Source organism: Pongo pygmaeus, chromosome 10 (assembly GCF_028885625.2).
Source record: "Pongo pygmaeus isolate AG05252 chromosome 10, NHGRI_mPonPyg2-v2.0_pri, whole genome shotgun sequence".
Taxonomy (NCBI): Eukaryota; Metazoa; Chordata; class Mammalia; order Primates; family Hominidae; genus Pongo; species Pongo pygmaeus.
In genome coordinates, this window is record NC_072383.2 from 64,927,524 (window position 1) to 64,940,276 (window position 12,753).

Consider the following 12,753-nt stretch of genomic DNA (forward strand, 5'->3'; position numbering starts at 1 on the left):
GAACTCCAAACCATCTGCAAGGTACTATCATACATTCCTCCATATTTGTTAATTTCATTTAATCCTCACATGACATAGATATTTCTTGTCCTCATCTTAAAGTAGAGAAAACAAGGGCTTTAAAAAGTTAAAAAGCCCCTAGAGTTAGTAACTGCTGGAGTGAATTTAAACCCAGTGTCATCTGGACCTCAAATATCTCCTATCAACTACTGTGCTGACACTTAAGGAATCTATCTAGTATATGAACCATATATTCTTTACATTCTATTCATCACCTCACTTGGTGCTTAAAGTTTAGTCACTGTTGAAATGAAAGGTGGTAAGAAATTAAATCAGGTGCTTTTAATATGCAGATATACTTGAAGAACACTAATTTTCCCATAAAGCTGATAGCACCCTTTGGCCACTGACATACCTAAACAAGTAGGCTTCTTGAATAAGAAAATTTGAATGAGTAGATTTTTTATATTTATATTTAAGAATCTTTTCAATTTCAGAAGAAATGAACTTTAATAAAAGATAAAACAAGAGATTCAAACCCAGCATTTGGCTTTGCATTTGAATTGTTCTCTCTGTTAGACATGTTACTTTGTATCACTATCACTCTTGTATTTTGTATTACTAACTACTATTATAATTTAATTGAAAATAAATGAATCAAATCCTAAATGCCTTTAATAGTTTGCCATCTGCAGCATTTAATATAACAGTTTTAAAACCCATAAGGTTCAATTCTCAAATTCTTTTACTAATATCAGTTGAAATTTCTTTTTCTTCATGAACAAAACCAATCAGGTTGCTGCAGAAGAAAGTATTAACTGAAGCCTCTTTGTTTGACCACTGGGCTGTCTGTTAGGTAGCCAGAGTTCAGATTTTGGCTTTAATTAAATAAAATGTTGGCAAAGGACAAATATACAGTGGCTATTAACAATACAATCATTTCCCAGTTTTTCACAGTAAGGAAGAACACTCAATTCTTGTTAATGCTTGCCTTCATGGCAAATACGCTTTGAAAAAAAGGAAAAAATATGTAATAATGGCAAGTCTTTGGTGGAAAAACCCATTCACTTAAATGAGTTACTTAAAATGTAGTCAAATAATTCAACTTAAAAATATGTTGAGGTTCCAATCCTTATTGTTGGAGTCAATTAACACATCTACCTTGCAAAAACCTTGTCAAAAGTCCAAAATATACTGTAGAAGTGTTTACCCAGTATACATAACTAAGAAAACTCTCTAATGAATTCCTAATGAAAGATTTGATGGCAGTTTATTAGAATTTTGTCTAAAAGGGAAAGATGTTACAATGTTAATAAAATTCTATAAACTTCACCTCAGGAAGTGTAACTTGACTTCTTTTCAAATATCTCTTTAGAAATAAATGCCCTAAGTCTTGGCTTTATAAGTTCTGGCAAATTCATTAGCTCTCTGAACCTCAGTTTCCCCATCTGACAGGGTGACGAATAATAACACTTACCTTACAGGCATGTTATAAGGGCTGTACCAAATAATGCATGGGAAACATCTAACACGGTGCCTGAAACAAAGCAGGCCCTAGATGTCTTTGCTTTCTTCTCTTTTCCCTACTTTGTTCCTTGGGAAAAAGTCAAATTCCAAATTGGACTTTTTGTTAAGAAGGTTGTGGGTAGGGTCACCAGATCTCCTCGATATGGGTGATTTGGGAAATGAAACAGGCCAAGGTTGTAGTAAAGGTCTACTCCTTAAGCTCCCTGTGCTTTCTCATAGATATTTTATAAAAGCTCTTTATTTATATCTAAAGGGGTCCAAATATCAAAAAAAAAATAAAATTTAAAAAACTAGCCAGCCATGGTTGTACAAGCCTGTAGTCCCAGCTACTCGGGAGGCTGAGGCAGGAGGATCTCTTGAGCCCAGGAGGTAGAGGCTACGGTGTGCAGTGATTGCATCACTGCACTCCAGCCTGGGTGACAAAGTGAGACCCTGTCAAGAAATAATAATTTCTAAAACAGAAATCTAAAGAGAAGTTCTCAGTTTCATTTGTAGACCTCCAAAACTTCTAAGAAGAACAAAAAGGCAAGGGAGTGAAGTGCTATAAAAAATGTATGTGTTTTCCCCTGGTGAATGTATATGCTAATGTGAAATGCACTTAACACACCTATATAATTAGATTAGATATATTTGTTAAATCTAAATATAAAAGCAAAGGAAATGAGAAAATACAAATTAATATTTTTCTCTTTTCCTCAATAATAAAAATGCCAAAAAGTATGTTTGCAGAAACAGATAATCTATCCAAGCATTATGTTTGATTTTCTATCCTAACTACACATTATTAAACACAATAAACATTTACTAATCAAAGGCACACAAGTAAGAAGGTATGGTACCGGCAAAAGAAAAGCATCATTAATTACAGAAGCATCTACCTCTTTATACTAAGAATTTTCTCAACAACTACATTCCTATTACACATGATCAGCTAATAAGCAGATGTAAAACAATGAATACATTACTTAATTTAATTTGATTGGAAGAGATATCAAACAGGACAGTTTTCAGAAACATTTCTCTTCTCCTAAAACATTTACCCCAAAGTGTATTAAGTGGCTTCTAAATGGATTGGGTTTAGCAGATCAGGCAGAAAATGAGGGGTAGTGGGGAGGATGGAGAAATGTGTTCTGAATTTTAATAGTATGTCAGCGTACATGGGTGAGTCTTAACATGTCATTTTGGAAGTGACTGCATTTACTGCAACAACCCATATGTTACAGTTTCTCTGCTCAACATTGCATGCATAGCAATAGCTTACTCAAATCACCTTGACACAGGCCTTCGAGATGAACCCAACTAATGAATGGTGTGTAGATACGACATGAAATTATATAGAACAACCAAGCCTCTTTTTGTATGTGGCAATAACACAAAAGCATGTTCCCTCAGTCTTTGAATTGAGATTGGCATGTTTTTCTTCTTTTTTAGGAATAAGGCTAAGATACCTACTCCTTCAAATATGCGGTCCTCAAAGAAGCTAGCATCTTGTATTAATTTGCGTTACATCTCAAGAAGAGATTTTACTAAATAAAATCTACATGAAAAAAATGTTATGCTAGAGTAGTCTCCATAATGGGTTTTAGAATGTTTACATGTATATTGGGGTTGTGGGGAATGTGGAAAGAGCAGTGGTTTAGATGAGCACAACCAACCTTAGAATTTAATAGTAAGATATTAGAAATTGACCTTTAGGTTAATATTAACCCAAGACAAAATTTAAAATGTATTTGTTCCATGTTCATTATTTTCCTGACCAACCTGACAGTTCAATCTTTTTGTTTATATTTAAAAGAATCCAATTCAACGTTATTTGACTCACTTAGAATTTCAAGGGTCAAGGGAAAAGCTTAACACAATCTGACCTGAAATACAAATAGGAAACATCTCTCATCTCTTTACACTGAAATTCATCCAAAAGGATAAGCCAAGCTCAAGCAATGTCCTCTGATATATGCATTAAAAGTCACATAGGCAGCTCAGTTTATTTAAATATCTATTTAATATACGTATTTATATATATATACACACACACACACACACACAATTGAAACACAAACACCAGTTAGACAGGAAATTGTGAAAGAAACAAAACCATATATTTGTCCATTCCAAAAGAAGCAGGACTTCAAAAAGAAATGCTACAACCAAACAAACAAAAATATATACTAATTATTTAGAAAAGCATCTCATAATTAAAGCGAGAAAGAAGAAACCTTTAAAGTGAAAAAAGGCAAAAAGTAACAAACATTTTTCGTTTTCTCCTATTGGGGGAGATAAGGCAGAATACTCAATTTCTTACTCAGATTTTTATGCTCTGGAGGAATTTCAGTCTTATCTCCACCAAGCAGATTAGACAATCATCTTTCAATGTTACCGTATATTTCCAAAAGACATACAAGTACATTTTGTCACAATCCAAAAATCTACCCACTTCAGCATTCTGATAAAACTTGTCGGAAGCATGGTGATTTTTTTTTTTTTTTTAAGCAAACTGATACATTTAATGCCAAGTACATTGTGACATTTAGTTGATAGGACAGTCACTCCATGCTTAACAGAATGCTTTCATGTAGTGCTTTTACCTGGTTATAAATTATTGGTACTGCTACTTGCAACTTTAAAGATATGATTTACTAAAGGGAGAAGCAGAAGCATTCCGAAAGCAGGGGTGCCTTTTGAATGGGTACAGGTAAGGTCACCTGCCAGAAAGTGTGCTGGAAAATGAATGCACATATCTAATAAGGAAGTGCTTAAAAAGGGATGAATTCCCTGAGTCATTAAACAGGATACAAGCCAAAGACAGGTTGTGCCACCTAGAGAAAAATTGGAAATTGTACATTGGTTCTTCAGTAGTAAGTGTTATTCAAAAGCTTGAAACTTTTAACATACCCAATAACCAAGCCACCGTCCATACCAGCTCACCAAACTGCTGGATTAAGCCCCCTTGACAACTCTGCCTTCTCCACACACCAGACTGGCCTCCTCCTGCTTTCCTCGCCCACCTACCCACGCTGCGCCGCTTAACCTCAGCACTGGCTGTAGCCCATGCAGCCCCTGCATCCTGAAATCTATCCAGTTCTAAAGCACCTTCCTCGAAGCCAGGACAGGACAGGATAGAAGAAGCAAAGGGATAAACCCTGGTGGACCTTGCCAGCCAGCGTTCCTCTGGATGCTAGCAGAGCCACCGTGCACACCCCTCTAGCCCCATGGGGCCTGTATAGGAAATTCTGGTGCACTCAGTACATCATATCCAGGTTACCAAGCTGAACTCCCTGGCCAACCTCTGCACCATCCAAACACCATGACATGACCTCAACAGAACTAAGCCTTTAAGGTGCAAAAGGCCTTCAACTTTCCTCTCCGCAAGTCACTTAAAAGCAAAGTGTCCAGCACACTTGTCAAGCTGAAGCACAAAAGGTCTGCAAGGCACCAGGCACAGACAGCCGCCTTTTGCAAAGAAAATAGTAATTAAGAAAAGCCCGCAGTCCTGCGGTATTAAACTGACAGCGGGGACTGCGCTGGGGCATAACTCATCTCCAAGCAGTCACTCCCAGCCCCAGACCCTGATCGAGGGGACAATCTTTCCCCTCCTCTCCCCCTCTAGAGACCTGCGGCAGCGCCCCCTTGCCTCCCCTAAGCTCTTCCTTCTCCTCCTTCTTTATGTATCTCCAGCAACTTTGGGTTGGCAATGCCGACGCAGTCCAGCCAGAGGCGGGGACAACGCGAGGGTGGCCGCGGGAGGTGGAGGAAAGTTTGAAAAGTCACTTAAAGCACTGCAGGAACCCCCCTCCCTGCCCACCATCACCCCCCAGCACCCACCCCACAGACGGCCGCTCGGAGCTCCACGTGCGAGCGGGCCCCGCAGAAGCTGGAGTTTCCCCTACATCCTCGCCAGAAAAATCTTTCCCCAAGCGAAAAGTTCCCTGCTGCAGCACCACCCCTCCCCTCTCCCCCTGCCCCCCCCAGCCCGTCCCCCCCCCCAAAAAAAATGAATCAGAGTTCGCAAGACGCCACCTGGATTCGCCCGCGGGCCCTGAGGGCGCGGCGCCCCTCCCCCGTCGGCGGGTGGACGGGTCGGGAGGGAGCCGGGGAGAGGGAGGCACCGGGCGGCCCCGGCCCGGACCCCTGCCCTCCCTCCCCGGCCCCGCTGCCTGGCTCACCTCTCTCCTGCTCCTCTGCCTGCAAGCAGATGGGGATATTCTTCTTCCAGCCGGGCATGGTGTCGCTCCCTGCGCTCGCTCTCGGGCTCGCTCTTTCTCGCTGGCTGTCTTTCTCCGGGGCTCGCCGCGCCTCCTCGCTCGTCCTCTCGAGCAGCCGCGCCGGGGCTGTTCAGCGGGGCTGGGGCGCCGAGGCGGCTCCTGGGCACATCGAGGCGGCGCCGCGCGCCCCGCGCTCCCCTCAAACTCGCCGGCGGCTCCGGGCGGCGGCGGCGGCGGCGGCGGCGGCGGCGGCGGCCGGGCCGGGCCGGGCCCCTCCGGGCAAGGCTGGGGGCTGCAGCGGCGGCTGCCGCGGTGTGGCCGGGAGACCGGGCCGGGCCGGGGGCGGGGAGCTGGTGCAGGCCGAGAGCGGGGGGCTGCGGAGCCCCCGGGAGTGGGCGCCGGCGAGAGGAGTGGGCTGGCGCCGCCGCCTCTTTCCCCTCCTCCTCCTCCTCCTTCTTCCCCTTCCTTGTCTCTCCGCCGCCAGCAGGTGGGACTCGGAGCCACCACCGCACAAAGCTCCGCCGGCGGCAGGACTGAGGCTGCGGGCTCCCCGGGCGCCTTTCGGCGGAGCCTCCCCCGAGACGCGCGCGAGGCTGAGCGGGCACGGAGGGGGCGCGCGCGCTCACACCCTCCGCGCCCCGGGCGGCCTGCGAGGCGCGCCCGGCCTGCCAGGTACCGAGCCTGGCACCGAGCCGCTGGTGCGGAGCCCACGCCGCTCCACCGCGGCCACCACTCCCTCTCTCTGCCTCCCTCCCCGAGCCCAAACTGGCTGCTCCTCCGGCTTAGGCGACGACCTCGATGGAGTAAGGGGCAGTGTCCTTCCCTCTAGTCCCTCCTCCGCGCCGCTCTCCCTACGCCCTGGCTGTCGCCCCCTCCCCCAAGTTGAGACTTGCAGCTACGGATTTGCTAACTTCGCCCTCAACTGAGGGAAATAGCAACTTTTGGGATGGTCAGCGCTGGTCCCAGCAATACGTTTCCTGGCAGGGTGGGGAGGGCGTGAATGGAGACTCTCTTTTGTTTTAAATGATGCAGGGAGACCTTGGCTGAGTGAATATGTAATCGCTGTCTTCAAGCACAGGAAGGGCTTTATGATCAGGTTTTATGATTAGTTTCTTCCCCTTGTCATAGGCTCATAGAAAATCGGTGGAAAAATGAGTCAGGTGGGAGGGAGACAGCTTTATGATACAGCCTGGAAGATTCTGCCCAGACATGGGACTCTTGCTTGTGGTTTCAAAACGGTAATGCTAGGAGGGGCTTCTGACAGTGTTCCAGGTGACACTCGGTGACTGTGCGAGTATGACATCTGCCTCTGCCTCAAGGCTGGGGGCTGGCTAGAAAATACCTGTCTCTCCCTCCGGAGTATCTGATGTGGACCGAAGAATTTAGGGCCCCTGAGGCTGTAACTGCTGGTTTGTGGTTGTTGGAGCCCAACCACTGCACTGCTATGAATGACTCGGTGTCCTGCAGTTTATTTTGGCCTCTGAAGGAACTGCAGTTTGCTCTCCCGAATTGAGGACATTGGCTCACACTGGCCTTCTCTCCCTCTCCTCTTGGAAACATAGTAATACTGCCAGAGAAATGTATTAATTAGAAAAGGCTGAAAGATAGAATCTTCTTTTCCTTTGCCACTGCATAAGCGGTCTTATCGGGTGAGGACGTTTGCCTCTGCTGCTGTCCCTGGCCTGGGTGGCTGTCTGTCATTACAGAACTGCCCAGCTGCCAAAGCAAATGGCTATCTCTCCTAAGCAATGGAGAGGCTCAGGTCCAGAAGCTTCAAGGATAGAGGAATTGAAGGGCTAAATGAAGGGCAGAGTCAAACCATCCCAGGGGGTTATCAGTAGAAATCCCGTCTGAGCTGTTCAAATCTTCTTTCCAGACTCTTTGAGAAGTAAAATCCAGAAAATCAATATGAACGTCACACCTGTCGCCTTTAAATGGCCCACCCTTCATCCTAAAATGAACAAGACTCCTTGGGTACTTTGGTCTGCTCCTAACCTTGTTTCAAGGTCTAGTCCTGCCAATTTTATGTAGAGAAAGGCATTTGCCATTGATTCCCCAAAGGGACAAGGCCAATCAGGCCATAACCAAGACATTTGATGTATGTATACAAGCAAAGACCTAGGTTTTGACAACAAAGAAATGACCACAACATTTTACAGCAGCTTATATAACATTTATATATCCATAGTGGGTCTAAAAAGTATCGTTCTGGAAAAGCCAGGCAATAAATGCCTTGTGTGGACTGAATCATACTCATACAGTTATAGTGCAATCAGCAGTACACTTGTCCTGCCAAGGTGAGTGATGGATTATAGTGGAGAGGAAGTTCCAGCTTACACCTGTTAATAGTATTTTAAGTCACATAGGCAAAATTCCTACAATGTGGTAGACTCTGGGCTAAAAGCTAAGGACACAAAAAGAAAATTATGCTCATGCCTGTAATCCCAACACTTTGGGAGGCCGAGGCGGGAGAATCACTGGAGCCCGAGAGTTTGAGATCTGCCTGAGCAACGTGGCAAGATCCTATCTCTACCAAAAGAAAAAGAAAAAGAAAAAAATTAATTAGCCAGGCATGGTGATGCACATCTGTGATCCCAGCTACTCGAGAGGCTGAGGTGGGAGGATCACTTGGGCCCAGTGAGCTGTGATTGTGCTACTGCATTCCAGCCTGGGCAACAAAGCTGGACCCTGTCTAAAAAAAAAAAGAAAAAGAAAAAGAAAATTATAGTTTAGTAGGGAAGATCAAGTTAATGCATTCTTCTGTGTGTAAGGATCAGATATTATTTTATGTATTATACAAGTGAGATTGGTTAAAGAACCTCTTAAGGATAAATTCGTATCCTTCCCACCACAAAATACTTATCGTCTAAACACTTGTTCACCAATATCCAATGTCTTGTATCATCATTGTACGTACACCTAAGTTATCAACGAGGCCCTAAGTTCTCTCAAGGGGAACCATGGCTTACCTCTCTGCATCCCCAGAGCCAGGGACAGTAAGCATTCAATCAATGTTAGTTGATGATGATGGTATTTAACCTCACTTCAGCCACACATAGCACATCACCACAGGGAAATAGCCCTTTAATGACTGCTTTTCATGATACCGTTGAGATCACTCTATAATATCAGAGCAGAAAAAAAGAATGAAATCATTGAACTAGAAATACTATTTGACCCAGCCATCCCATTACTGGGTATATACCCAAAGGTTTATAACTCATTCTACTGTAAAGACACATGCACACGTATGTTTATTGTGGCACTATTCACAATAGAGAAGACTTGGAACCAACCCAAATGTCCATCAATAATAGACTGGATAAAGAAAATGTGGCATATATACACCATGGAATACTATGCAGCCATAAAAAAGGACGAGTTCATGTCCTTTGCAGGGAGATGGATGAAGCTGGAAACCATCATTCTCAGCAAACTATCACAAGAACAGAAAACCAAGCACTGCATGTTCTCACTCGTAAGTGGGAGTTGGACAATGAGAGCACATGGACATAAGGAGGGGAACACCACACACCGGGGCCTGTCGGGGGTGGGGGGCTAGGGGAGGGATAACATTAGGAGACATACCTAATGTAGGTGACGGCTGGATGGGTGCAGCAAACCACCATGCCACGTGTATACCTATGTGACAAAACTACACATTCTGCACATGTACCCCAAAACTTAAAGTATAAGAAAAAAAAGAAGAAAAAACTTAAGTCTGAAATACTTGGTTTTATTGTCTAAAATCATCTTACGTTCAAAGCACCATTTATAAAAATCTATTCCAAGGAAATCACAGCACTATTTGGAGCTTTATGAGGAAGATATCTACCAGCCAGTAGGACATAAGGTATATTCTTTTTCTCCTTTACTGAATTTGAAAATCAATGTCCTTTAAAGACTGAAGCTACAACTACAGCCACTGTTTATAGACATCATCTCACTTATATTAAGAATTTGTGGGCCTTATTTGAACACAAATTCTTCCTAGTTATTCGTGTAGCTCGAAAGGTTTTGCAGCCCAGGTTTATAGAATTCAAAATTTAGTTTAATTTGTTTTACCTTAACCAGTGTGCATAGTTGATTACACAGGCCAAGAGACATACTCTTAAATGTGGCCTCACTTGAGCTCCTTCTCAATTTAAAATTTTCAAAATAAAGGGGCAAGAAGACATAATCTCCTACCCTAGTACCTCCCTCACCTGGTAGGAAAGAAAGGAAAAAAACCCTGTAAACTAAAAGCTTTAATTTCATTGTTTGATCATCTTTTTCAAGCTTGCATGGATACATTCAGTCTATTGAAGAGCTGAAAATGTGTGTGATAGAGAGAAAGAGCAACTTCCCTTTCATTTCCTTTGTACTCTGACAGCTGAGCTTCCAATCTCCTGCTCACAGGGCTTTCATACTAACAGAGTGTTATGACTTCTTGGGACTGAATTTCATGAGTTTGAGGAGTCCCCCAGGAGAAGTAAAATCCCAGCTGTTATTTTGGATTTGCTCCAGGGCCTAAAAACATCCACAATATATTTTTTTAAATCGTGCATTGACTTTTTATGAACACACACACTGCATACTAAGCAGGCACCTGAAATTTTCAATAGTGCTCCCAAAAAACAGCACTTATTTTCCATTGCATACAGTGAATTTGAAAACTATTTTAACACCTGATATGCACTCCTAGTGGGTATCTGTAGATTCACTTTTACCTGACAAATCCTCTTTCAACATTCAAAATGAAAGAAACTTCCTTGGACAGTTTATCATCTTGAGGAAGAAATAAAGAGAGGAGAAAACAAAGAGAATGAACTCAAGTTGTTTTTACTTTAAAATCTTCAGTTAGGAGAACGTAATGGGAGAAAGAGGAAGCATAAGAAAAGAAGCAGCTCTAACATGGATAATTTAAGTAAGGTGTGTTTGAAAGCAAACAGCAAGTTCACCTGGGAAAAAATATTAGAGTGTGTTTTAAAAAATGACAGTATAGGGCACTGCAATTGGGGCCAGAGAGATTGTGATGATTGATTTCACGTGTCAATTTCACTGATCCAGCAGGCACCCAGATATTTGGTCAAACTTTATTTTTAGTGGGTCCATGTGGGTGTTTGGGGTAAACATGTCAGTCAAATCAGTAGAGGGAGTAAAATAGATGGCCCTACCCAATGTTGGATGGGCAGTCAGTGGGCCTCATCCAATCAGTTGAAGGCCTAAGTAGAACAAAAGGGTTGACCCTCCTCCAAGTAAAAGAGAATTCCTCCTGCCTGATAGGGCCATATGCTTTATCATGCATTCAGACATGAACTGACATGTCGGCTTTTCCTGGATCTCATACCTGTTGCCTTTGGACTGGGGCTGCTCCATTGGCACTCTTGGTTCTCAGGCCTTTGGGCTCAGACTGGAAACGCAGTATCAGCTCTCCTGAGTCTTTAGCTTGCCCACTCACCCTGCAGAGCTTGAGGCTTGTCAGCCTCCCTAATCATGTGGGCCAATTCCTTATGATAAATTCCTTTCCATATTTATATGCATCTTATGGGTTCTGTTTCTTTGGATAACCATAATATGGAGACCTAAGTTCAAATCTTGGTTATACCACACACTAGCTCTGTGACCCTGGGCAAGTCTAACTCCATGTCACCCATGTTTGAAATGTAATGCCCACATGGAAATGCCGTGGGGAGGATTAAATGAGCTAATATAAGTAGGGCACTTAGCACAGCACCTGATGTGCAGCTAATTATAGGTAGAAAAAAATTAATACATTGTTTTAAAAGAGAAGTTATGCAGAGTAGATTCTTGGGATTCATGAGCTTCTAAAAATACAGAACTCCCTAAAATTGTATGCAACATTTTCTGTGTCTGTTTATGATCACCCCAATACACACACACAAACTTGAGGATAAAAGAAGTTCATAACTTTCATCAAGTTCTCAAAGAAATACTTAATCCAGAAAAAAAAAATGAAGGTTTCTGATAAGCATGAGAGGAAGACTCCATAATATACAATTAACTTTGGGTTCTGCTAAAGAAAGAAAAGGATTAATCCTAAAGAAATTCACTTTCCTAATTGAGCTTTAGGATTACTGACACTCAAACTCTCCACTCTCTCTTTTTCTTTGCATTCAAACTTTTCAGAAAGTCAACTATACCCCTGACATCCAAGTTTTCAACTCTTGATTCACACCTAAACTAACTGCAGTTTCTCTCTGCAAAGGCATTTTCATCATTATAGGTCCCTGAGGCAAAAACATGAGGAACATTTTGACTCAGTCCCAAATCCCCAATTGGCTATCAAATTCTTTCAAATCTACCTTTGAAATAATTTTGGAATCTCTCTCATTCTTTTCCATGGCATTGCCCTGATTATTGACCTTATCTTTTACCTGAACAATCCCGATAGCCTCTTCCAGGTTCACTTCTTCAGTCTATTCTTACTCCAAACTGCACTGCAGTCAACCTTATTGTTGTTGTACTTGTTTTCCTTTAAGTAAAATGACAATCCATTTTCTGTTGTCTTCAAGTCTTCCAAGAATTCCTCGTACCTATTCTGTCTTCTGCCACAATTATTGTGCACGAGCACACACGTCCTTTCTTCCTTCCTTCCTTGAACTGTCCCTAATATCCCCTTACACCTGCTCTACCCTATATTACTTCAATTCCTTAAACGTGTCATGTGTTTCTACACTTTATACCTTTGCTCATTAGGACTAAAATAAGTTGAGTGCCTGAGGCTAAGAGAAGTTGCCTTACAACTAATATGTGCTGGAGCCAGAATTTGAGTGTAGGGTGTTGGACTCTTAAGTTTATTATCTTTCCACCCCACATTGAACTACTCACTTGCATTTCTCCCCAACAAACTTTTACTTCTACTCACTTTCATTTCTACACAACAAACTTATTCTACCGCTTCTTTGCATCTTGATTTCACCCATTTCCTCTGCCCCTTGCACTACCATGTCCTTGTTTAAAGTATTTGAGTGAATCTTATATGTAAATCCGGTCTATCCTACTATTCTCTAAGCTCTATAGG

General features: G+C 42.8%; 1 protein-coding gene across 8 annotated transcripts in view; it reads right to left on the minus strand.

The window, feature by feature from the left end:
• GRIP1 (glutamate receptor interacting protein 1) overlaps nt 1–5,991 on the minus strand; it is a 721,037-nt gene extending 715,046 nt beyond the window's left edge. For 6 of the 8 annotated variants that reach the window (XM_063646484.1, XM_063646486.1, XM_063646482.1 and 3 more), the window contains exon 1: nt 5,691–5,894. In XM_063646484.1, the coding sequence (XP_063502554.1) occupies nt 5,691–5,748 (58 nt within the window). In that variant the 5' untranslated portion in view covers nt 5,749–5,894. Of the gene's footprint in view, nt 1–5,690 lie in introns of all 8 variants that reach the window. The other 2 variants (XM_054443505.1, XM_054443504.1) reach the window with 1 other exon arrangement.
• Nucleotides 5,992–12,753: the final 6,762 nt, after the last annotated feature.